Raw genomic sequence first — 27,513 nt, 5'->3', positions numbered from 1 at the left:
GCTATTAGACCTCTGCACCTGCCTGGATCCAGTTGCAGGAGTGGGGCTTATCTAGATACATGGGCGGAGGAGCCTGATCCTGCAAAATGCTGAGCAAGCTCAGCTGCTACTCCACCCCCTTGCAACACTGAGCCGCAAAACAAACCTCCCCTGGTAAAAATGTCACTGCTAATAACCGACCGGGATGGGAGTAGCGCAAGTTTGGACTCGGATCTGAGCTCGTCACAGCCTCGGCCTTTCGGGACCGGCAGGGTTGTGTTCAGGCTCATCTCCGCTGAATAGGAACAAATGAGCCCGCCAGCAGCTGGGGTCCCAGCCCTGGCCGGTGCTCCCCGAGCGATGTCATCTGCTCCAAGTGAAACTCCGCGCCGGAGAGAGGGCGGGCGGGCGGCCGTGTCCCCCTGCTGGCGGAAGGTGGGAACGACAAGGGGCGCCGAGCCGCCCCCGGGGGCTCCGCCAGATTGTATCTGTCCCTGCGCATCTGGGCGCCGCCCGCCCGCCTGCCTTCTTCAGAGCGCCCCGTGCTTTGCTCCGCTCGGCAAGCCCGCGTTCCGCTCCTGTCTCCAGCCCGCCGGGGAGTGACCATGCTGCACTGGGGATACGACGAGCACAACGGTGAGGGGCAGCTCCGGGGGGGCGAGCCCCGGCCGGAGGAGCCAGCCTGGGCAGCGGCAGGGGGTGCCCCAGAGTTGGTTCCAACTTTTCGCCCTCTCCAGCGAGGGAGCTGCTCGCCGGGCGCAGCGGAGTGGGGGGCTGCCGTGCAGAGCAGGGGAAATCTCACGCCTGAGCCGAGTAGGCAGGTGAAAGAGCTTTTCCCCGCTGGAGCTGGCTGCTGCCCTAGTAATGGGCCTTGGGTCTTTCGCTCCTCCGGTTATTGAACCGGTTTGAGCAAACAGGTGTCATGCCAGGGAGTCCCTTGCAGGAGGAGACAGCCTGGGAGGGTTTTCTTTCATGCCGGGTGAGTGAGGTGGATCCTGCCCATTTCCCCGGAGGGGGCATCCTGGTGCCACCGAGTGTCAACGCTGCGGCAGAGCCTTTGGGTCAAAGATTGAGCTGTGAAATAGGTCGTATTTTTCTCTCAACGCAGCCAAATAGTTCGCCCTTAGAACATTTGTGCTCTTGGGGGATAAGGGACTTCACCCCTTGATGAGAACTATTCTGTTGTTCACAAAGCTCTGTGATAGCTGCTAGGAGAAATAGATCAACTGGCTTTAATTACAGTAGTTCTTCACTGCTAATGGCAATGTGTTTGCACTTCGAAGTATATATCAGCAAATGGTAAACAATTCAATAACTATTCAGTAGGAATTTGATTCCCCCTCTTTTTATTTTTGCTGTATTAATTTTTTTCTCCTGCTTAACCCTGCTAAGAGAGTGCTTGTAAAATAAATATTAGCTCCCCACAGCCTGCTTTTTGCATCTATCTATCCATCTATCTATCGATCAATCGATCGATTGATCATATTTGTAATGAGTGTAGTATCAAAGGACCAAAATTCTAAGAGCCAGAATCTGCCACCTTTATCCCAGTTGAGTGATGCCTTTCTCTGTGAATATCTCCACTAAAATCAATGGGACTACTTGTGCAGTAAGGCATGGAAGAATATGGCCCTACATTTATAAAAATAAATAACTATCTTGTATGGTGACTCAGTGACAGTCACGGTTTCTTTCATAAAAGAAGAGTTATCCTGATGATGTGCTGACAGATTGAGAGTGACTGCTCGTTGTCAAAAGTAGATACAGGAACAGTGAAAATGTATCCTGAGCTCTTGGAGGACTTTAAATCTCAAAAATGACTTTGGCAACTTTTGCTGTGTTTGAAAGAAAGTTTATCTGGAGTATAATAACTCAAAAGACTGTGCAGGAGGTTGAACTGCATCTAGATAAATGACAGAATGTTGAAAGTTGGAGAGCTGTGTTTAGTGTATACTGTGGTCGTGAGAAAGCTGTATTGGTTAATGGCTAAATAATATAATTGTTCCTACAAAACTGTTCAGGCATGTCCTTTTTAGAATGTTGCTTGTTTAATTTGCATATGGACAGTCAACATCAGCTGTATTTTTAAATTGTTGAGTTAATTGTAGCTATTGTATTAAGGAGTTTCTTACTGACGTCTGCAAATTTTGCTCTCAGTTACACAGATGTAAATCCCAAATACTTCCATTGAAGTCAGAGTTACTCAGGGTTTACACTTTTGTAACTAAGAGCAGAATTTGACCTCTTTCTGCTCATGACTGGTGAGTGGACAAGTGATTTTTTTCCCCAAACATTTTCGTATTTCCTTCAATCTTCTTTCTTTTTTTTTGAACTCCTAGGTTTTATTTATTTGGTTCTTAGTCTTGGGGACTGTTTTACTTCTCATCTATTTTACACTGACATAACTCCAAATGATGTCAGTGGAGTTACTTCTGATTGACACAAGTGTAAGTGAAAGGAGAATTCAAACTTTTGTTTTTAGTCAGTTAATGAAGAGAGGTAGCCCTAATAAAATAAATAAAACATAAAATACCTGAAATTGTTCCACTGGAAAACATAACACATAGGCAGCAAAATGAGAAATGTAAATATGTAGCTATATGGAGACTGTCTTTTTTCTATTGGGAGTCAGAAGGAATAGCTATGTAAATCTCTTCCTTCTTTCTCTACCTCCCTCTGTTTTCTCTGTACTTGTGAGAATATAATTTTCAGAATGGTTGGGTGATGTTGAAATTTGGCAATGCTGAAATAATTAGATTTGTTATCTATTGTTATAAATTGTACTCTACCCTGTCCCTCTCCCCTCCCCCAGGTTGAATAATGTATGACAGAACCTCCTTGCTGGAGCACCAAACCTGAAAAACAAGGGTTCTGGGCGCCACCTGCAAGGTCCAGATAAGATGCACTCCCCCGCCACCCTCCCAGTTTCTGGGAAAGGGGAGGGTGTTGGAATTTCTATCAGGTTTCTGTCCCTGGACCCTGTTGAGCCCCCAGTCTCTCATATCAGGCTCTGCTTAGTGACTGATAAACTTGAAACTCTACACACCCTTTAACCCCATCAACATTCTCTCTCTCTCCCCCCCTTCAGAGTCCCCAGTTGTTGCTAGGCAGGCAGATCTTCATTGGTCCATCCATTTAGCCTCCGTGGGGATGGAGGTGGTATCTGCTACTCTGCTCTCCCCAGCAATATTTATTTTTATTCCTCCTCTTTTTATGGATTCTCCATTGCCTGTCTCTGCTCTTGCTCAGAACTTTACCAAGCTGCAGAAGTATGAAATTGATGTGATTCTTGACAGTTCCACTGCTCTTCATGATTCTGAGTGTCTTCTATAAACCAGTGCAGCTTTAACTTCCTGAGAATGCAAGGAGTCAGCCTTAGTACATTGCTGTTCTTCAAATAGCAGTGCACTGCTGCTTGGCAAAGCTGTTCTTTGAAGAACAGCAAAGACACTAAAGCTTTCTCCCTGCAGATTCAGGAAGGTAAAACTGCATTGATTTACATTCAGTTCACATTCTGAATGTTATCTTTGCAACCATAAATTATGTCTGCACAAATTGATGGCTTAAATGCCACCTGCCAGGGAATGCTTTCTGCTTACCACTGGTGAGAGAGCAAGTGAATTTTGTCAAGCATCACACTGTATTTGTGTGTATCTGTCCCTGTGTATAAATAGGTAGATAGATATAGAGATACACTATACTCATTGGTATGCCATATAACTACAGATATATGCTATATTCACTGGTTCCCACTTGATGACATGGTCAGCACAGATTGTCCAATGCATATATGTCACCAATACTAAGAGTGTTACTTTGTCACCATACTAATCTTTGCTTTGTTCTTATAGGTGCTCCTATTTCATGGCCTAGGCATCTGATATTAATATAGAGAGACACACTAGTGATGCTTTGAAAACTGCTGCCATGTGGAATAGGGCTCAGTCTTGTAAGCTGCTGAGAACTTCCTGTAAAGAGAGAGGTGCTTTTAGACATGATTGGGCTCTTAATGACAAATGGGGAATGGTTACCTTTACTATGCTATTTCTTTAATAAGGAATCTGGAAAATGCTTATATGTGTACTGTGTATGAACTGTAAAAAAAAAAAAAAAAAGTTGTAAAGCTGTTGCAACTACTATAGGATTAAACTATTTTTATGATCACTGATCTCTGTCTGTTGTGCATAAAGTAATAAGAGTGTCTGAGTTTCTCAAGGCATACCTGTGCTCCATAGATAATTTCAGTGTCTTGTTTGAGAAGTAGAAGCTGAACTCTTCATTTCCTGCATTTCTAATTTTTATTTTATTTAGCACTAACATTCTTGTGAAGTAATATTTACTCAGAGAACTGTGATGTGCCAGCAACCTTAACTTCAATTTAAAGTTTTTTGTGTGGGATAAAACAATGCTTTACATGCTCTTTACAAATACTCAAAGACGTAATCCAACAACAAACCAGACAGCAAACCAACAACCTTATTATGCATAAAAGAAGTCAGTCTACACACTAAATGTCCTCAACTTAGCTCTGGCAAAACACTAATCCATCTCCACAAATATAAATCTACACCCTCACTTGAAACCTGCCCCCCACATGCATATGATATCTCTGATAGTCAGGTCCCAAGACTTTTAGGGTTTTATAGGTGAATACCACCACCTTTAACTCCACCTGAAAATCAGCAGGCAGCCAATAGAGATTTTGGAGTACTGGTATCATGTGCTCATCATGGCGAATTGCATCTCTTATCAAATGCATTGCTGTCTGCTTCATGAGCTTCAGATTCCAAGTTGATACAGGGTGTAGCCCTATCTGGAATGGATTGTAATAGTCTGATATTGAAGTGACAAAGACGTGGGTGATGTGTAGTGAACTCTGCATCCAAAATAAAGGAATGTGACCTTCAGATGGAGAAAAAACATCCTGGTCATCATTGTTATATGGTCATTTAACAGTCCCTGGGATTCTTAACAAGATACTCTTTGGAATCTGTCTATCAGGGCTTGTCTACACTTACAGCACTGTGACTGTGCAACTGCACCACTGTAGCACTTAGAAAAGACATCACCTATGCCAATGGGAGAGCTTCTCCCATTGGGTCAGTTAATCGATGTCCCCAACAGGTGGTACCTATGTCGATGGGAGAAGCCCACCCGTCGACATAGTGCTGTCTGCACTGGGACTAAGACAGTATAACTGCATCACTCAGCGATGCGGATTCCATAATTTCCTCGTTTAGACCAAGGCCAAACCTCAGAAAAGAATGCAGTAACTGCAAGGCAGCCCCATCTACTTGCACTCAGGTCTGCAAGGTTTTGAAGGCATCTGATAGATTCAGTAATATTATCATGAACACCTGTGATGAATTCCTGGTTCCAGTGAAGTCAATGGGAGTTTGACACTTACTTCAATAGGGCCAGGACATCAACTCACATTTTTTACATTGGTCAGAGATTAGTGACGAATGCCAGTAGTGCAGTCCGATTACAATAACAAGGTCTGAAGTCAGACAGACAAGAGTCAAGGAGATCTGAATGCTCCTCATGTACTCTGAGAATTATCTTGCTACAACCTTATCCATAATCTTAACCAAAAATGCAAAAGTAGATACAGTGCAATATTTCACCAGACTGTCAGTGTCAAGTGACAGTTTCTTGAGCCACTGTTACACATTTTCCTTTTAGAGCACTCAGCACTATGCCCTTCCTTAAGTTTAGACAATCTTCACCAGCAAAGAGCACAGTATTTTTCCCACTAACCCTCACCAGAAAGGAAAGGCATGAGTGCAAAGAACAGTTTTTAGAGCAAAGTTCTCTCAGCAAATCCAGAAATGTAAGGAAATAAATGAGTATATCATTTACAGATTACTTTGAGTTTCCTAGGCAAGTCATATGGGCATATTGTAAAAGCGTGTATCTACTTTCCTTTAAGAAACATTAGAATGATGGAAGCAAATGGCATCTTCCTGGCACAGTGGAGGCATATATGTCAAGGATCAGATTTTGTAGTAATTAACAATGCAGTAAATCCCAATGATTTTAAATAGGATTGCACAGAACTGAATTTGGCCATAATGTATATATTCCATCAATTAGAATGAGTCCATGCCAAATACAGAGGTAATATGACCTCTCTACGCCTACTTTATCGGTCACAAGTTCAGAGAAGCTAAAATTGTCTTTGTTACAATAATTCACAAGAAAATTCTTTCCTACTTAAGGATGAACTAGTTGTCAATAAGAATTGAAAATAAATTATTGATATGGTTTTGTTGTGTTTCAGGCATTTGACTACAAAATATTTAGTGTGGTTACAAATTGTTAACATTAGATTAGATTGTTAACATTAGATTTTTTTTGACGGTCAATTTATGACTTGAAAATGGTTGAGTTTGAAGTATAAAGCTATACTGACTTCTTGTTCTGACATTTCAGGCTAGTAAAATGTGTATTCCTGCTATTTGCTCAGTTAATAGATTTTTTTTTCCATCTCAGTGACTAAAAATTACACTCAGATGAATCACAGACTGAAAGCCCCTGCCTCAATGCTGCACAGCCAAGCTCTTATCTGACATGTAACTTATTGCTCTTCTCTGAGACCTGTTCAGTGCAGTTTCCCTCTGTTGTTCAGGAGAGCTGCACTCTCTTTATGAAAGTGATTACAGGAGAAAGATTTCTGAGAGAATTGCTTTCCTAAAACTCATGTAAGATTTCTTGGACACACTGACATGACATACTGAAGCTATTTTAAGGCCAGCGAGTTGCTGAGTGCCAACCAATCCACGTGAAATCGATGAGTGTGAAAGGTGCTCAACATCTCTCAGATTTAGGCTGTTAGTCATAAAGCACAGAATATGCTAGGGAAAGATGGAGCCAGAATGGCTGAAGAAAGAGTATAGCTAGTTTGAATGATGGAGGCAACTAAGCCTGGTGTGAATGAAGTTGAAGTTTCAAGAGTATTGAATAACATCCCCAGTATGCATTTAGTAGTGTAACAGTGGGCAAACACTGTGATATTGGTACGTTTCTAGTTCTGAGGTGACAAGTCAATTGCACTTTTATCAGAGGATAATGGTAGTGCTAACACAAGTTACCATGGGCAAGATTCTCATACTCCATTTGGGTAGTAACTTACTCCTTGAGTGATTCCATTGATTTCAGTGGGACTACTTGCACAGTGACACACTACTCAGCAAGAGAAGGGTGTCAGAATCTGCATCTGATTTACCATTACTTCTAATATTGTTCCTGCTTTTAGTTTATACCCTAAAATCTATGTAGCCAATTCTGATACTCTTACTTATATTAAGTACAAATGGGGATACTCAAAGAATAAAATACTATTCAACATAAGCAAAAGTATCAGAATCTGGCCCCGTATAGCTAACTTGTTACCAATAAATGTTGCCCAATACCAAATACATTCCTTTTGTGTCTTCTTAAAAGTGATAATCCTGCACTCAGTTCAGGATATCTCTTGCACTATTGTTTCCTGATTATCACAGGTTTATACCAAAATTCTTTGTTTTGCTTGGCATTATTTTCTAACCCTGTATGAACAAAATAAAATGGAAATCCATTCAGTCTTATGAAGGAAGCACAAATTATTGTTGTTACTATTATTATTCATGTGGAAAGCCAGGGAATATGCAGAGTGAGACAAATCAGTAGAACTTGTTTAAATACATCAAAAGTCAGATGCCCATATCTGAGTCCATCAGCCTAACAAGAGCTAAAGGAATCATTCAAAGCAGCGTTTGTTTCCAGTCTGTATGAGAAATAGATTTGTTTGTGATTGTTATTGAGGTGTGTGAAGATGTTATTAAATAAAAGATAAATCAAAGAGAAGAGCTTGGCATTTAGTTATGAATGCTGTGAGATCCATGGTCAGTCTTATTATTAACAGGAAAGAACTCTGTGATCCAGTCCCAACGCCTGGGAACATACTGTCTCCTGCACGTATGAACTTGCCCTTACGGATCAACCATTTTGTTGTTTCATTGGAATGTTGCTGTCATGGCAGGTCTTGATGACTGAAAGAAAGGGTGTTTCTAGAAGCTAGGTCCAGTCTTGAAGAGAAACTTGACTATTGGGACAGAGATCTCATGCTAGAGATCTCATCTGTATTCAGTAGGCAACCAGTGTAGAGAGCATATCGTGACCTGTGTTATTAAATAGATGGGTTGCTGCATTTTATACCATTTGGACCTTGTTCAGTGTGCGAGACATTATACCTGTATATAACTAGTTTGGGAAGGAATTATGTTTCTATCATTAAATGTCAGTAAATGTTGATTTCACCATATACACACATACTGATGAAAAAATATTTTCATCCATAATAATTGAAATTTACAGATAGACACCGTAAGAAAAATACTGGTTGAGAATTTATTAGAGTTTGATGTAAGGATATTTATTTGTATATTTTTACATGTGATGTTGGCCTCCCACCCCATAATTTTGCACAACTGAAAATTTAAATCAATACAAATTGAAAAAGCTTAAAAATAAACAATGATATTATCCATCTACGTTATATATAACATCAAATTCTGCCATGCCTTTATATAACAAATTGTAATATTCAAAACTGAAGATTATAACTGATTGGATTATTGTACCCAATTCTGAGAGTGAAAGGATGGGATATAAAATTCTGGTCCCCTTTCTCCTCTCCCACTCCCCAGCCATTCCCTAATTTTTATTTGGGCTTATGGTAGCACTGAGGAGTCCTAAAGGACCCCAAGCAACAGACAGACGTAACAATTTGAGAGCAGACGCCCTTAATAATTGGAGGAGGATGGGGTTATAGCGGAATCAAGTTCTTTAAAATGATTTTCTCTTCTAAGTATCATCACCTCAATCTTGCTTGGATTCATTTTTAGCCATTTTCATTCTTTCCATATAGGGATTTTGACTTTTATTTTGGTAACTTCTTGATTCATTGGCTTAGAAAAGGGAGGTTAGTTTGGGTGATCATTAGCGGCGAGTGATAGTTTCTTTAATATTTGCTAGACTTCTGGTGAATTCCTCTGCAAGGAGATGGCATTCATCTCTCCCGGTTGTTCTCTATTTATTTATTTATTTATTTATTTATTTTTAAGAACGAGGTCAGATAGGAGTCAGAGGCTATGTCTAGACTGATGGCAGCAAATTCGCCGCCATCAGATCAATTTATCCGGATCGATTGAGTGGAAGTGGAGACCTGCTCAATCGACCCAGAAATCGACGCCATTAATCCACCTCCTCCAAGTGGAGTAACACTGCATCGATGGGAGGACATTTCCTGTCGGTGCAGCGAACTGAAGACACCGTGGTAAGTAGACGTTAGGAAGTTGATGGCAAGTGTAGACACAGTCAGAGTCACAGGAGGGAGGCCGTAATTGCCAGGGGTGTTGCTGTTCCTGTATCTGACCGTGTCAGTAGCAAACTGTGGGTTTGGGGATGGCAGTGTTCGTTTTAACCGAATCTAACCCATTTTTCACCTTGTGTTTTCTGTTACACATCATGTGAGAATTGTGGTGGTCTGTGCATGCAGTGAGGTGGGAAGGCTGCTTTGGGGTTAGAATCGATAGCAGTATTCAGGCTTCAGGGGCAGCCCTCAAATCCAGCATCCCAACATGAAAATTCTCTGTGGAAGCCCTATGGTTCTCTTGGTATCCCCCATTCTCTGACAGTGTAAATCCATTGGGGTCATGCTGTCAGGGCGTCTGCCACCAGTGGCTACCAGGAAGGAACCCCTTAAAGAGGGGGGCTTGAGGAAAGATAATGTAGTAGATATAGATAGATGAGACACTCTGTTGGACTAAAGCATGGTCTTTGTTGGCCTGAAAATTAACCTGAGACACACAGTACCCCAGAGGCAGGACAATGGACTGGAAGGGAAACTTCCAGTGGTGTTGCTCATATTTTATTTCAGCAGATAAAGAGTTACGTATCTCTGAGCTTATTGAATGTACAGGTGCCTGCTGCATTCCTATTGGCTAGAAGTACCTAGGAAAAGGCCAAAAAGTGCCAAACTAATGTTCTAATCTGCATCTGTGTTTAATCAGTTAGAATGGAGAAGGATCTGTGTTGAGAGCAGAGAGCTGTCTCATGACCCAGCAGAGTCAGCTGTATGATAAATTCCATTCTTTGGTGAATCTTTCTGTTCTGAATTTAAAATAAATAAATAAAATTAATTAAGATGATCCAGGTGGGTTCTTGTGATTGATTTTCCTCATTTGACAAGTCCTTTGTTTCCGTGAAAATAGCAAGCACAGTTTAAATAAATAATTAAAAACTCCTTCTCTCCCCTTCTTCCCCATTTTCCCTTAATGCATTTTAGGGCCTGCTCACTGGAAAGAAGTTTTCCCTGTTGCTAATGGAGACCGTCAGTCCCCCATTGATATTAAAACTGAAGAAACCAAATATGACCCTGCTCTGCGTCCTATTAGCCCTAGCTATGATCCAACTTCTGCTAAAGTCATCCTCAACAATGGACACTCCACCAGTGTGGAATTTGATGACACAGAAAGTAGATCAGGTTTGTTTCTGTTTGTATTGTACTTTCTTTCTTTCCCTCTCTTGCGAATGGAGTGCAGTTTGGGTATTTCTCACTGGAGATTATATCCTGTCACATGAACAGTAACACTGTAGTTCTCTGAGTTCAAAAGAGATACTTTTTCCTGCCTTTCAATATGTTGCAATTCTGAGATTATTTCTTACAGAAATTCTAAATCACAGTTCTAAGAAAATGCCTGGGTTCACATTCCATTAATTTTTCCCACATGCTATGGTCTCATCCAGATGAGATATCAAGCCAATGTCCAATCCTCACTTTGCACTGTGTTTTAACACATTTTCAAACACTGCTTTCCACAGTATGGGTGTAGCCTTTCTCTCTCATTTCAGGTCCATTCAAATGAATAAGGTCCACTCAAATCTCTTATCTGTGTTTAAATGTGGGTATTACATGATTTATGTTACAGCTCTGAACTCATGTCAAGAGTTGATCAATGAAGAACTCAGAAACTATATGTCAAGTGATCCTTTTTCCTTTTAAGAAATATCATTACTCCATTCTTTTTTTTTCCCCCCAACTCCCATTGACTCTCCTTTTACAAACAAGTATGCAGGCTTAGAGGTTGTCCTGTCCAAAAAAAATTCTGTTATATTGACTGCCTTCACATTGGGCTTTCAGAATGCTTCCTTTGCACAGCAGAGAGGCAAGGTTGCACTTGCAGAAAGCTCTCTTTGAAACAGCAAAACTCCAAGCCCTTTGGAAGCCTGAAAAGCCACTTGTGTTTGATCTGTTAATTTCAGATACTGCCTCATCCCTTGGAGCAGGTTGGTGAGAGAAGCCTTTGTTATAAAAGCAAATGAAAAAATAAACCCCAGCTAGTAGGAAGTGTTTTGATTTTCCTGTTTGCCATTTGTCAGGATGTATGAGTAAATATTCTCAAACCTTGCTTTGTAACTAATCCAGTTGCATTAGTAAGTGCTGTAAGATCAAAGGTTTTTTGTGTGTATTACAAAGTTTAGGCTAGCTAGGAAAAATGAGCCTGGACAAAATAAGACTTACAAAAAAAGCTGAGCAGGAGGCTCTTGGCTTCCTACATTACCGAGGAATGAGGAACTGCTTTAGGCAACTGTTTCATTTCCTTGCATTTACTGTATCTTCCAAATTGTTGAAAGTGCTGCTCTGAACTTCCTGTAACATTATTACACTTTACCTTATGTGCAATGTAGTCAGACGGCGGTGTATGCCTACATTACTTACGCAGATGCTCTAATCATATGAAGGTTCTGGCACAGCAGACATTTTTATCCAAAAAGGGTTACAGATCATTTTATTGGGAACTTTTGATGTGTTATTGAACATTTCCTTGAACAAAGCATTTTTTCCAGTTTGCTCTTTTTGGTTTAAAAACTGTGTTTTTAAAGTTTACAGGTGTGTGTTCAAACAATACATTTAGATATATAAGGGTCCATATCTCAACATGTTCAGCGATGGCTGTACTCCTGTACTGAATACTTCTGATGGACTCTTTTGACCTAACTTATTTATAGAAATAATATGTTTCATATTTAAAGTGTCATGACAAAAATTAGAAATGGGCCCAAGTCAAACTTGAGATCTGAACCTGTATTCAGACTCCATGGGCTAGGTTTTCTCCAATACTGTGGCCTCAAAGTCAGCTAATCCAACCAGCTGGGAATTCCCTCAGTGTGGGAATCCTAGAAGTGGATCCGATGTAACCAGCTCCTTCATTATATACCCTCTCTTGGGTCCTGTTATACGGGGACATGGCTGAAGTGCCAATGTGCTTTGGTGATCCCTGCCCTGTGACAAACCAGCCCCTTGGGGCCACAGCCAATTGGCATAGTTTAGATCAGCCCAGAGGCTATTTTAAATTAGGTCAGGGACTGAGCTGGCATAGAAACAGCTCAGAGTGTGGAAGCTGCACATGGTTTTTTTGTGGCTTCTCCTTTGATGCCATCCACCCCCAGCTACGCTCAGCATATATGCAGCACAGCTGAGGATCAAGGCCCATATTCATAGATTCATAGCTCTTAAGGTCAGATAATACAACTGTGATCATCTAGTCTGACCTCTTGCATAACATAGGCCATAGAATGTCCCTGAATTAATTCCTGCTTTAAATCCAATAGTTGTGTTTGAACAAGAGCATATATTTAAAAATAAACAAACAAACAAACAAAAAAAAACCCAAAATCCCTATCCTATCTTGATTTAAAAATTTCCAGCAATGGGGAAGCCAGCACAGCTCTTGGTAAATCATTCTAATGTTTAATTATCCTCACTGTTTAAAAAAAATGTGCTTTGTTTCTAATCTGAATTCGTCTAATTTGTTTTTTCTAATCCAAATTTCCAGCCATTGGATTTTTGTTTACCTTTGTCAGCTAGATCGAAGAGCCTTTTATTATCACATTTTGATTCCCCATATAGGTCTTATAGACTGTTATCAAATCACTCTTTATTTAACCTTCTCTTTGTTAAGCTAAATAGATTGAGCTCTGCGTATCTCTCACTATAAACAGGTTTTCCAATCTTTTAGTCATTCTCGTGGCTCTTCTCTGAACCTCTCCAATTTTTCAACATCCTTCTTGACGTGTGGACACCAGAACTTGACACAATATTCCAGTAATGATTGAACCAGTGCTAACACACCATCATGACTCCTACTTGATATTCCCATTTATGCATCCAAGGATCACATTAATCCTTTTGGCCACAACATTGCACTGGGAGCTCATGTTCAGTTGATTATCCACCATAACCTCCAAAAGCTTCTCTTGCTTCCCACAACAGAGTCACCCATTCTGCAAGAATGGCTTACATTCTCTGTTTCTAGGTGTATAACCTTACATTTCACTGTATTGAAATGCATATTGTTTCATTACAGCGAGTTTACCAAGTAGTCCAGATTGCTCTGTATTAACTACCTATCCTCTTCATTATTTACCACTTTGTGCCATCTGCAAACTTTATCAGTGATGATTTTACATTTGCGTCCAGGTTACTGATAAAAATAATAAAAGAAGAATAAAGCAATCTATTTGAGATGCCTTTTGGAGAAAAATAGAGAAGTTTGGATCCTGAAATGTGCTGGATGCATGAAAGTGTAGGTCAGAAGGTTTTATTATAATGCACAGTTAAAATATCTTATTATTTGAATTACAGTGCTGAGAGGGGGACCACTCACTGGAAGCTATAGGCTGCGCCAAATTCACTTTCATTGGGGGCCCAGTGATGATGTTGGCTCTGAGCATGCAGTGGATGGAATGAAGTATGCAGCTGAGGTAAGGCATTGCACTGAATTATATAGAGGTTATAGTCTCTCTCTAGTTAAGTCTGTAACTAGAGTTCCATTATAAGACTGATTTTGGCTCCCTAACTTTATCAAAACATGAGCAATCTGCCTGAAATTTTTCATGTGTGATCCTGTGCCAAAGGAGAATGTATTTGGAAATCTTGGCAAATGATAAGACAAGAAGTACATAAGATATGATAAGTGGAAAATTTAGAAGAATTCAATTGTTTGAGAATTGTTTTAATCTTTTTAAAAATTATTATTATTTTTTAACTTTTTCTTTTGGGATCATTATATCTCAGAATAAGCCTGACCTAGAAACTGCAGATTTGTTTTCTTGATCGGCCTTACTGAGGACCTGTGCATTCTACTATTTGCAGAAGAGTTGGGTGGTTATTTTTGTGGTGTGTATAGTAATAATGTTACAGTTATGCCTTTGTTTTCTGTGTACTGCACCTTTAAATCTCTACGGACTATGCTGTCTACAGAGATAGGCAGCCATTATGTGTGTTCCATTCAGTGCAGAATGTCACAGAGGAGAAACGCACAGTGCGCTCTCTCATGAAGTCTTTACTTTTGCTCTTTCTTCCTTGCTTTTGATTAACCTACAATAAAAGTAATTCAGACTGAAAGTATCTGTTTCCTCTTTGCGTATGGGAAAAATAAAATAAGTATTTTAGTGAGAAAAATGGGATCTCAAACAACAAATAGCTCAGAGAAAGTGAGAGTTTTTCTGGGTAAAAAAGGAAAATAGAAAAGGGTAAAAATCAATTTTTATGGAAAGATGGAAGATTTTCACTATAATGCAAAAAAGAAACAATTTGAAATATATGTACAAAGTCCTGATCAGTATTTTATTGGAAATGCTATAGAAGACAGTGGTAAGAAAAAAAATCAGTTTTTCTACCACTGGTGGGAAAAGTGACATTTGCAGTGTTTAAAGGCTTATGTTTTCCACAGGAACCAGGTGAGATGGAGTATAAAGAATTAATAGAGGTGCTTAAAAACATTATGTACCAAAACCAAATTTCTAGCTGAAAAAAAAAAAAAATAAGTTCCATCTCAGACACCAAATGGAAGGAGAAAATATCTCTGAATTTCTAGCCAGTCTAAAAAGCTTCCCACTACCTGTCATTTTGGTAACCTTCTGCAAGAAGCGCTTTAGACGTCATTTTGGTTTTGGGATAAGGAACCCAGAATTAAGAGCGAGGCTGCTGAGCACTGTTCATACAGAAGAAATGCCCCGGAAGGAGACGTGAATGCAGTTTCAGTGCTCAACTCCCTGAAGAAAATGCTCTAACAAATCAAGAAAGCACCTCTGCCAAATTGGCACATGCAAGAAGAAAGAGAGTTCACAAGCAAAGAAGACTACATGGCTCGCCCCATGTCAGATGACAGCAGGAAACAGAAGGGATCCATGGTCCTGCTGTGTTGTGGCATCGCATTGACTGGACCAAGTTCTCTTCAACAAGCTGCAGTGCAGGAGCGGTGGTAAGATGGGATACATCCCTTAAAAGAGAAGTCACAAGCCATTGAGAATGGGGCTCTTCCCCAAAATGTTTCACAGCTCTGTTTTTTGTTTGTTTTTTTGTTTTGTTTTGGTTTTTTTTGCAAAATTACAGTGGGGCAGTGTGGTTTATTCAGCTGTGGGGATTTTACTTTTTGTCCTTTCTTGTTTGTTGTTTTTTATTAATTCACAATAAAAGTCATTCCGACTGAGAGTATCTGTTTCCTCTTTGTGTATGGAAAATGTAACATTTTAAAAGTTATTCAATCTAGCTTTTGTGAACCTAAAATTGTGAATGGTCCGATGCAGACACTGTAAGCTCCAGAATACTAATATGCATTCACGTGCACACAGAATGGTCTATTGGACTGAGCAGTGAGGTATGAACTCCTATATTCTATTTCTGGTCTTAATAATAATACTTTGGACTTATGTGGATATCTAAGGGCTTGTCTATGCAGGGAAGCTATTGCTATATAAACTAGGGTATGAATTTAAAGAGTAATAGCTATTCTGTATTAACTCCCCAAATGGACACTCTTACTCTGCACTGAGAGAATACCTTGGTGCAATTTAGCTTTACTTCCAAAATGGATTAAGCTTCACGACTCTAGGACACCCTTAGTGTGGAATAAGATTGGCCACACAGGAGCTATTCTGCAGTACCTATTCTGGGCTATTTCCCCGTGTAGACAAGTCATAAGGCCACAATCCAGTGATGCACTTAAGCATGTGTTTAACTGTAAGCATGAGGGTATTTCCATTGACTTTAGTGGGGCTTTTCATATGCTTACAGGTAAACACATGCTTATGTACTTTGCAATTTAGGGCCTAAGAGCTTAACAAACATGAATTATGCCTCACAGCACCAAGTATTATTATCCCCACTTTACAGATAGGGAAACCTTATGGCCATAGAGATTAAGCAGCTTGCCAAAGGCCACATCCATGTCTGAGGCAGGATCTAGAACCAAGATCTCCCAGATCCCTGTTTTATCCACAAGACCACACAGCCTCCCATGCGGTTCATTCAGGAGAGTCATTAAGGCCCATGTTTTCTAAGGAGGCCTTTTATTTTTGGGGTCCCCGGTTTTTGTGTCCACCTGGAGCCTTATTTTCAAAGGTGCTCAACATGCACTCCAAGTGAAGTCACTGCAAGTGACAGATTCTCAGCACCTCTAAAAATCAGGTTCTGAAATCTGAAGATGGACCCAAAGTTAGAAGCCTCTTTTGAAAAATTTGCTCTACAATTACTCTGTTTCCTTTTCTGAAAAATAGGGATGATAAGACTTATTAACTCACCCAGAGTCTTTGAGATTAATTAGATAATGTTTGTACAGTACAGTACTTTGAAAATATTAAGTGCTATTTAAGAATTATTTTATGTACTCTCAACAGCATAGCAATGCAGAGAACAGCAGTACTCTGCAGAAGGCAGGAGAGACATCTGACTCTGTGACTTAGCTCCTTCTATAGAGACTTGAGGACTCCTGACAGGGGAATAAGAGCATGACTTTAGAGAGCATGGTTTGGTGGGAGGTGCTGGAGTGGGGCAGAACTCACTTGGTTTTTTACCTGGCCAAACTGTGACAATCCTAGGACTGGCCAGAGTGGATCTTCCAAGCTTTGGATCAGTCTACGTGGAGCTGCGAAGCAATTACACATCAAACAAGGGAGGTGTTATTGAGTTGCTCATTACAAATCTACCACAAAACATTGCTAGTCAGAAATCAATTGGAAATGCAGGTGCTCAGCACCTCTGAAGATCAGGCCACTTTTATTTTGGTGCCTAAATAAAAAAGTTGTTAAAAATTTCCAAGTTTCAAATTTTCTTTGAAAATTTTCATAAACATTTTAAATTTGTACAGCTGATCAATGTTTTTGTTGAAATTTTGACTGAGGAAATAGGGGCAAGGATAGGGAAAATGCTGATGAAATTTTCATGATTTTATTCCACCACTTATTTTTACTGGCTCAGCTAAATGTGGATTCAAGAGCCTAACTTTAGCCTTTGATGTTTGAAAACTTTGGCCTAAGAAATTGCAGTATTTCCCAGTGTTTAGAACAGTGAGTAACTGGGTGGTAACTGTTGCTAAATTTTGATTTTAATAATAATTGCTGTACCTGGAAGGTGACAATACTGTTAATTGTGTCATTTTTGTATCTATTCAAAACCCAGCCACACTCAGTGCTTGTTGTCGGCCTTTGTATTATTATATATTTCCAGATATCAATAAACATAAATATTTGCCGCTGGAAAATTGAATGCGTCTGAATATAAACAGGTGAAGTAGAAAACTCAACACTAGTACAATTGTATGTTAATTGTAACTGCTCCAGTTCAGTGGGAATTGACAGTACTTGCGCTTTTGCCTTTCAGCTACATGTGGTTCACTGGAACTCGGACAAATATTCCACTTTTGTTGAGGCTGCTCGGCAGCGGGATGGATTAGCTGTCATGGCAGTATTTCTAAAGGTAAGAAAAGATTGCTTTATCCCTTTTAATAAATCTATGTTATAAGCTTAAACAACAAACTGTTATTCTGTAGCAAATATCTCTTTATCCATAATTCTGCAGCAGCAAAAATATGAAGGCAAAAAACACATGCCTAATTTTTTAATGTGTTTGTAATAATAGATTGTTGTGCCACCTGGAAGACATAAAAATTCATAGATTTTAAGACCAGACAGGACCATTAGATCATCTAATCTGACCTCCTGCATATCACAGGCCATTACATTTCATACATTCACTCCTTTTTGACCCAATAACTTGTGTTTTTCTAAAGCATATCCTCCAGAAAGCACCAGTTTTGATTTGAAGACTTCAAGAGATGGAGAATTATTGCATGTTCCAATAGTTAATTACAAATTAATTGCTTCTTTTTTGTCTAAAAAGGAAAACAAACATTAGAGATTTCTTAAAATCTCTGAACAAGATAATGCCTCATACATTTGATAACCTGCTCATTCTAGCATAAAAAAATCACCCCTTCCCACAGCCTCACTGACTTTGTGCAAGGAACCAGAGAGAAGACACAAAATCTAACTTGTGATTAGAGGACAGGATGCTGAGCAGCTCTGTGACCCTAATTCGGTGTCATGTTAATATGATGATGGCCACTTTAGAAATGCTAATGTCTTGGTCTGGTGTAGTGTGACCCTTGCACGTCCACTGGATTTTGTGGCCTGTGCATCTACATAATTGCAGGTCCCATGGCTATGCAATAGACACACACCCAAGCTCACTCTGCACAGCAAATGCACACCAGGCTTTGCTTGATAGTGTGCCTGAAGGCCTGCTGCATAGCTGCCTTCTCCTCACTTTCTTCCCACACTGTGTAACTACAATGGTTCTGCTCACCTGGAGCCTTCTGTCCCCGTGCTGACTGGTGAATTTCACCTCTGTGACTATATTACACCTCTGGAGATCAGTGTCATCGGGGTCTTTGACATGTTGTGCTGCTTGTTCATGTTGAACTTATCCCACTCTTGCCAGCTAATTACAAAGTACTCTTTTAATGAGCCACTCCTTTATACTTCTCGTCACCTTCCCAGTTTACATCCGCCTGACCAGTGGACATCTTATGTGTGCTGAGAAACCTGATTCTGCATGAGTTACACAGAAGTCATTTGGTGAATTTTCCAGTGTGCTTTAAGGAACTTAAGCTTAAAAAGGGTGTAGACTTATTCACATGTATTCAGCCTGCAGTTCTTACAGTTTCTCTATAAAGCACTGTTAAGAAAAATAACTTTTATTCTACTGCTATAAAAAGTGAATTAAAAGTAAAATCAATTCCTCAGCCTGACACGGCTAATGAAAAAATAGCCTCAACAAGTGAGTGATATCCCTCTTTCTGAATAATCAGCATTTGCTCCAGGTTTTTTTAACTAATAATGGTCTGATATTGCATCCATTGATGTTTATCAGAGTTTTACCATTAACTTCACTGAGTGCAGGATCAGGCTGTATGTGAATAACTTTAAAATAAGCATTAATAAGTGGAAAGTGAATGCATATTCTTTCCTCAAGAGCCTGATCTTTGACTATTTGCCTTTACAGATTGGGGAATGTAACTCTCAGCTGAAGAAAATTACTGACCGTTTGGATGCAATTAGAGCCAAGGTAATGTAATTCTCCTAAAATTCTCCAGTACTTCTGCTGCTGTTCTTTTTCTTCCATGCTTCATATTCACATTCCTTAGGTATTTATAGCTGGTCAACAAGGATTAGCTCTGATTTGGGGCAGTTCAGGGGCACTCTTGTTGGATAAAAAAGTCCGAAGCAAGCCAGCACATTATAATTATTCCGTTGTACAATGTGGGGGGAGGGGAGAAGATCATTAATTAGCCGCAACAATTTAATCCCTGACAGATCCCATTATCATCAAGATCAATGACGCTGAATAATTGCCCATTTTATTTTTGTGGGATTTCTTTTCAAGAATATGGAGATTCTACATCTTTTCTCACTTGTTTTATTGGGGGAGAGGATGATCATGTTCACCTTCGATCAACACATGGGGTGGCTTTGCATGCATTGATCGGCCCTTCATTTATGAGGGGAGCAGTTTATCTCTGTGACACCAAACCCTGGAGAGGCCTATTTGTTGGTCCAAAAATCGACGTGGGGAGGGGAGGCCAGGGAGGAGTGAATGTCTGGTGTAAGGCCGGAGAAAACACACACTGCCATCCCACCAGCATTACAGATATTACAAGTAAAGGAAAATACATCCAAATGATATATTATTTTTACATCAGGTCCTCCATCATTAGGCTATTCACAGGCAACAGGAGTGCCTAATAGCATGGGGAATCCTGCTGTTGCCAGAAGGAACCCTGCGTGCAGATCTGCTACAGAGGCATAGGACCGCCCCTGGGTGGCTCTGGCCCATCCCCCTCCCTAGATTTTAGAGCCTGAACACCAGCCGGAGCTGCAACATCTACACAGCTATTTTTAGCATGCTAGCGCCAGCCAAGTCTGTTGACCCAGTCTGGGAGGCTCACTGTCCTGCGCTGTGTAGATATGTCCCCACGATCCTTCAAAACCATGCAAACTTTGCCTCCACGAGTGGAACAATCTCTTACAGTTTTTCTCCCCATAATTCTCCTTTGACCTGATTTGTGGGGGAGATCCTACTTGTTGCTTTTTAATAAGCAAAATATTATGACACCATAAAGAAATTAACTAGACTGCACAATAATTGGTTGCTAAATGTAGTGGTTCTAGGTTAGAATGTGCATGCTTCTTTTTGCAGGGTAAACAAGCACTGTTCACAGACTTTGACCCTTCCTGTTTGCTTCCTCACTCTCTGGACTACTGGACTTATCTTGGCTCTCTTACAGTTCCACCTCTTCTTGAAAGTGTCATCTGGATAATTCTCAGAGAGCCTATAAGTGTTTCCTCTGAGCAGGTACACTTTGATCTGCCTCCCCAACCCTTCAACTGTAATGTTTTTTAAAATGAACTACAATTTAAAATGGGGCTCCCAATAATATTTTATTTATAGCTTTATATATTTAATTAATTGTGCAATTTCTTATCCTACCAAATTTTATGCTTTACATTTTTGTTTTGAGTTTCTAGAGAAATTTGAAATTAACATGAATTTTTGTTGACTTCCTTTGAGCATCAGAATAATCTTATATTATTATTAAAATGTTTTGAAATTTTGAAAAATGGCTTGGGAGCTACAAGTTGGGAAAGACACAAGAAAGAAACTGATAGTTAATTCGTTTGAGGGTTCTGGTGATGATAAAAACCACTTGAGTTTTATTCCATAGATTTTACCATCTCCAAATCACCACTATTCAATTATTTCTTTGTATTTAACACATGCCCATTCATTATTCATTATAGAATTCCAGTTCATCAAATGGCCAAATAAATACAGATCCTTTTCGAGATACCAAGAGTATGAAATTTGGTGAATCTGAATACTTTAGTTACTACTAAAAAATAGTTTCTATCAGTCAGGCTAAATGAATGTAAAAGAGGGATGAGCACATCACTTGGACCTGCCCGTTACATTTCTCATGTTATTTACAAATGAAAAATTAAGCTTCTGGCTGTATAAATGTAGACCAACAGTGACATCCAATGGTTACCGCAGTTAATCCTTTCTTATGCAGTCGAGATGCTAAAAGTAATATGATTTTCCAGGTTCTACCATTAGAAATTTAACCAGTGCTACCGTTGGTGAGTATCATTGCTCCAGTCGGCACATTAAAAACTTGGGACTTATCACACCTCATAATTTACCTGTTCTATGTTATAAACAGCTCAGTAACATTAATTGTTCTGGGCCAGATAATGCCACTCTTGCTATCATTGCAAACCTTGCCAATGAATAGCCTCACTGAGTCAGACTGAAACTTAGCCTAAATCCCCAGCAGGAGTTTAAGGGGGGAATAAGATTGTCCCACTAAGCGATTCTGCTATTCAGTATGATTAAGATGGGTAGAATCTGGCCTGCTATAATTAGTAGCTGCTAAGGTTTTAATGTTGTAATTCAATTGGAATATCTTTGCTGGAGGATTCTAGGGGTGAAATCTTGGTCCTGCTGAAGTCAGACGCAAAACTCCCATTGACGTCAATGGGCCAGGATTTCAACCTAGAAGCATTGTCTCTCAGGGGAGTTCAAGTATTCAAAAGAAGAGCTGGGAAGTCTAAAGGTCATGTGGAGAGTAGCCTTCTTTTTATGTGTAGCATTTTCTTTGAGTAGCATTTTACTAGGAATGAAAGAACCAGTTCAGAAGAAATAAGAACTGGCTTGAATCTTTGCTCAAAATGCAAACCATGTGGTTCAGTTGATTGGGCACCTATGAGGCAGTCAAGAATGCTGAACTCTGGGAACAGCTGGCATTGGAAACAAGTCACTTACCCACCCAGTACTTCTACTTCCCCATCTGTAAAATAGGCATAATACTTACTGGGCTTTGCAAAGCTCTTTAAAATGAAAAGGTGTTATATAAGTATTCAGTATAATGATTATTACTGCTGTCCAAAGTTCACATCTAGGTCAAAACTTCCCAGATCCAAAGTTTTGCTTTGGCATAATCTCTAGTTAAGATATTTTAAAAGTGAGATGCTGCATGGAACAGGGAACATGTATACCAATTTTAGGTAATGAAATATCAGTGTATGATGCAACACATTACTTCATTTCTTACTACGTATTATTTCAAATTCTATCTATCCTGTTCAGTGTGATATTTTATGTATTCTATAATTAAATACAAAAAAATATATTATTGCCTATTATTTGTTTCCAGTAGTACCCACAATGTATTATGTGCTGTACAAACATAAGGGAAGCCAGAATTCGTGCCTTGACTGGTATTACTTTGCAATTTGATTGTTAACTCTTCATTTTTATATTTTCTTCTTAGAAGCTTAAAATACAGTTTCTTCCTGTATTGATTTTATCCTTTTCCACTTGGGAAATATTTTAAAAATAAAGAAACAAATGTCATTTTCAAGCTTCCAGTGAGTTACCAGAAACATCAATATGGAAAAAATGCCATATTTTTTTAAATAATAACTTCATAGGGAGGGTTATTTTGTATTTTAATATTTTGGTAATTAATTGCTTAATGAAACTTCATTTATTCTCAGATATGCTGCCATCATGCAGAGAGGTGGTATTTCTACAGCAATGGAAACACCTTTTCCGTTGGTGTAAGGCTGCGTCTACACCAAGGGGTTATGCCAACAGAGCTTTGACGACATGGCTAGACTGGTGTAGTTTCAGTAGTGTAGATATACCCTAAGAATGGGATTCTCCTGTCCAGTTGCAAAGCCTTATGGGCTCTGATTGTGGGCATGATTCTCCACTGTCTTAGGGCTAAATCGTACTACTGAGGCACAGCCCAAAGCAAAGGACAGTAGCCCACTAAAATCAATGGGAGTGCTTGATGAATAAGGTCCGAGGAAAGGTGACAGAATCCTATCATCAGTGATTTCCTACCATCTGCTGTTTTTCCCAGATAACTATCTTAATAACCACTTTATTCTGGATGTTGGTTTTTGGAAAGAAGCTTGTTTTTGCCCCTGGACAGTGACCATGCCATAATGTATTATATGTCCACAATCAGAATCATGACTTTTGTGCTGCCCTACTAATGTTAACTAAATAAAGGGAATAAATCTGAAGCAAGCTAGTGTATAAAACTAATATCTATTCCCAATGGGTCAGAGTAGCAAAGATCAGATCTGAAATTGAATCCAGATCTAAATGTCCTCACCGCTCATGGTTATTTGTGCTGGGCATTCCAGTTTGTCATCTTATTGCGATAAATCCAAGTTGTGAAGTTTGGATTGAGATTTAAATGTTTCCTAATTCCAAGTGTGTGTGTGTGTGTGTGTGTGTGTGTGTGTGTGTGTGTGTGTGTGTGTGTGTGTGTGTGTGTGTGTGTGTGAGAAAGAAAGTTTGGATCAGATATTTTGGTTTGAGCTCATCTCCAGTAATTATTACTGGCTTTGTATCATGTGCTAGGTGGATGATATAAAAATGGTAGCTAGAGGAGTGTTTTGTAGCATAGGGGCCATCATTCTTCGCTAATGGTGATATTTCTGCACTATGAGGGCATACAATTAGATTTTGTTTGCCTGCTTATGTTGGTTCCCAGGCAATCCATATGGGACAAAATAATTAGTGGGAATTATAGTGGCCTTCGGACTGCAAAATCAAGTGCAGAAATCTTAAAAGAGAATTCTTTTTAGGCTTCAGGTTAGGAAAGATCAAGTGTGAACACCAGGCTATATCCAGACAATGCCTGAAACAGCACTTACAAAGTGCAAATGAAAAACAGTAGCTAACAGGAATAAGGGCTGAAATGGCCAAATTGCCATTCCACGCATGTCCTAGAAAATATGAGCCCCATACTTCTTGGCGAAATGAAGGTGGCAAGTATGTTCATGTTTATTATTTAGAATTCTTCATTTAGTATTAGCATGACATTTCTCTGCTGAACTTATACCTCTTTTCATCTGCAGCTAGCCAAATTCCGCAGCCTTCTGTGTACTGCCGAGGGGGAGGCAGCCTGCTGCATGCTGAGAAACTTCCGCCCACCACAGCCTTTAAAGGGACGGGAAGTCAGAAGGAATTAAAGGAGTAAAGCAAGAATCGGCCGTTGCTGAGACCATTTAGGAGGCTGAATTAGTTTTTAATAATAATAATAATAATTAATAATAATAATATGCTTTGTGCCTAATGAATAGGTATTATTTTATCATTCAGTTACAATGCAGTCATTTCAAGAAGACAAAGATATTCGAACTTGTAGCAGTTGGGCCAATTTTAACAGGCTTGAGTGAGTTTTGGCCTTGTTGGTATGTGTGCATTGTGGTGGTAATGTTTGCAGCAGAACTTACCGAACAATTTCGTTTCAGTCTATGCATGTGAATGGAATCCGACATATTGAGTCTGCTCCTACAAAGTGCTGAGCAATTCCTGCAAGGTACTAGACACCCTCAACTCTCTTTGATGTTAGTGGGAGTCGAGGCTACATTGCCCCCTGCAGGACTAAGCCCATTTTATTAACATCATTACTCTTTCTTTAGGATAGACTGGCCTCTTCCCTTTCATTTTCAAGGATAAATTAATATTTCAAAGCTGGTAGGATTTCATTGCTGACCATAAGCAGAGTGATCCAGTTTAAGCCAGGAGGCCATGATAGATTTACTAAAAATATAGTATCTGCTAATGACATTTAACCCATAAGGTATACAAATGTGTTACAATCCCTTTGTTTGGACTGTGTCATAGGAGTGCTAATATATTGCACCATGGTTTAGAAATACCATGCTAGTAAGCAATATGTGATCATATCATATGGATTCTGTATGCCCAAATTCCATCTCATGTAGGACAGACAATTTCTGGCATCTAAGGGGCGTGCAAGGGTGAAGGACCCATGAAGTTTCCCTCCCTTGCTTCCCTCACCCAGCAGGTGATCATGGTCTGGAATGCAAGTCTGTAGAATCGATTTAACATGATTCCACATTGCTCACTGAGTGCGCTCCTAACACTTGTACGTGCGCTAGCCACTTCAAAAGATGCAGTGCCGCCTCTTGCCCCACCTCGCTTCGTACTAGCTAGCTCTCTGGGCCAGGGACACAGAGCGTACTATATACCCTTATTAGAGAGGAGAACACCCTGTGCTTTCCCATGCAGAAGACTCTGTGCTTCTCTGATGTGTAATTGCTCCCTGCTCAGGGACAGGGCTGTCCAAAAGGGGGAGGGGGCAAGCAGGGGAACCCCTCCCCCCAATAATCTGGGTGGGGGGGCACAGAGCTCCTCTAGGTCCCGTCAGAGAGGGCACATGCTCCTCTGGCTCCTGGGGCTCCAGCAGGGAGGGAGGGGCATAGAGCTCCTCCAGCCCCTAGGGCCCAGGCGTGAGGAGTGCATGCTCCTCTGGCCTCCAAGCCCTGGCAGGGGCACAGAATGTGCCCCTCCAAAAGTTCTGGAATTTAAATTCCTGTGCATGCCCCTGCTCAGGGCTCTCTGTCAGACACAGAGGAGCCCTACAAAGTTACATTTAATTCACATGACAAAAAAAACCCTGCCTTCACAAAATCAAGGCAATTCCCAGTTAAAAATTAGCCCTCCAGTAACAGGATACATTAGGGTGATGTCCCATAATGCCCATGTATTGGAAGTTTAGGCTTTTACGTGTAAATTAACTTGAGCTTGTGTTTCTCTCAGATGCTTTTCATTATTATGTCAATTTTCTTCTTTTGCTTTTAATGAACTGGCTGTAGAATGCAGTTTATATACAATTGCCCTCAAAATATGAAAATAATGGCCTAAACTGGCGCTTCCTCTTCTTCAGGCAAAAGGAGCTGAAAAGCCAGTAGCTCTCTCCTCTCCTCTCCTTTTCCTTCAGCACCCTGTTGAAACTTCTCCACTGGTTTTCTGTGGAGTTGGTGCTCTGCATGGTTTTCAGAACAGAGCTAGATGTTGAAGGGAGCGGAGCAAGGGACCAGCCACTCTCTACAGCAACCTCTCTCCTGAGCTTGTGGATTTCTGCTAAAATATCCCATCAGGATTTAATGCCATTTGAAATGGTGATAGCTTCCCCAGGCTCTCTCCAGGGTTGCAAATGTGAAGCCAAGGGAGAATCAGCCAGTGGCCAGAGCAGCACCTGGAGGAAAAGCCACCATTCCATGGGACTAAGTATTTCTTTCTCTGAGATTCCTAGGACTGTGGGTTTTGTAGGCTGCACCTCTTGTCTCCTGCATTGGTCCTTTGACCAATCCTCTGGAGGGGAAAATTGAGGGGATACCACACAAGCAAGGTCAACCTCATGCAAGCTACGCAAAGTAGCTTGCGTAACTCCTGTCAACTGCTGTGCTTCGCTTCTGCGTGGCGTCTTCACTGCACTGCGCCAACGGGAACCGCATTCCTGTCGATGCAGTGCTATGCCATTTGAGGGGGTGGCTTTACAGTATTGACTTCTGCATCAATTGAGCGGGTCTTCACTGACCGCTCAATCGATCCAGAAAGGTCAGATCTGACGGCGGCGACATTGCTGCTGTCAGTGTAGACATACCCAGGGATTCCCGAATCCCTTGTACTCCTCTATAAAGAAATAGATTGTTTAGCTTAGTTTAGATAGAAATATAGATAGTTAAGTCTCATTGTCCTCTCCTCAGCTCCAGTAGTGTCTCTTCCCAAGGGGAACGTAAGTTGCTTCTGTTGCGGCAGGTCCTCTCACTGCAATACAGTATTCTGAGCAGTGAGAGAAAGAAAACTGGCATGGGAGAAGCAAGAGAGGCAGTACAGCAGCACCAGGAGCTGCGGACAAGAATGATCAAATGTAAAACCTGCAGGCACTTTTTTTTTCCAGTCCCAGCTAACCAGGATAGGCAGGAGGACCCAGCTCAGATATAAAAAGACTTTAGGTTGGTCCTGTTCAAATGTGGACTTTTGCCATGTATGTGTGTAGAATATAATTGCTGGTGTGTGTGTATTTTCACTTCCTTTTTTTGACCCAGAATGTCACGAATGAAACGTTTACACATAGTGTGTACGGCTCTAAAGAATTGATTTGCCTGAGGACAAGAATAATGAGGTTACTGCTGTGTGTGTTCATATTAGAAATTAAAAAAAGTTTTAGATGTTTTTCCTGCATTGAAAATGAATAGTGGAGATGATAGAGTTGTTTGATATTTGTAAGGATTTTATCAAATAAAAACAGATAT

General features: G+C 40.3%; 1 protein-coding gene across 2 annotated transcripts; it reads left to right on the top strand.

The window, feature by feature from the left end:
- The first annotated feature begins 377 nt into the window (after nucleotides 1-377).
- Nucleotides 378-27,513, top strand: LOC137156660 (carbonic anhydrase 13-like). 2 transcript variants are annotated; one of them, XM_067553528.1, is made up of 8 exons: nucleotides 378-615; nucleotides 10,310-10,507; nucleotides 13,670-13,788; nucleotides 14,760-14,795; nucleotides 17,687-17,782; nucleotides 19,370-19,432; nucleotides 20,564-20,719; nucleotides 24,304-27,513. In XM_067553528.1, the coding sequence occupies exons 1-8, from the start codon at nucleotides 585-587 to the stop codon at nucleotides 24,415-24,417; spliced, it is 813 nt and encodes a 270-aa protein (XP_067409629.1). In that variant the 5' UTR covers nucleotides 378-584; the 3' UTR covers nucleotides 24,418-27,513. The 2 variants fall into 2 exon arrangements, with proteins under 2 accessions (XP_067409629.1, XP_067409630.1); XM_067553529.1 differs by lacking the exon at nucleotides 14,760-14,795.

The sequence above is a fragment of the Emydura macquarii genome, unplaced genomic scaffold, assembly GCF_026122565.2.
Source record: "Emydura macquarii macquarii isolate MOO-44397 ecotype Brisbane River unplaced genomic scaffold, CSIRO-AGI_Emac_v2 contig_1477, whole genome shotgun sequence".
NCBI classification, from domain to species: domain Eukaryota; kingdom Metazoa; phylum Chordata; order Testudines; family Chelidae; genus Emydura; species Emydura macquarii.
The sequence above is the reverse complement of the archived record's forward strand: the minus strand, read 5'-3'. Positions and strand labels throughout refer to the sequence as shown.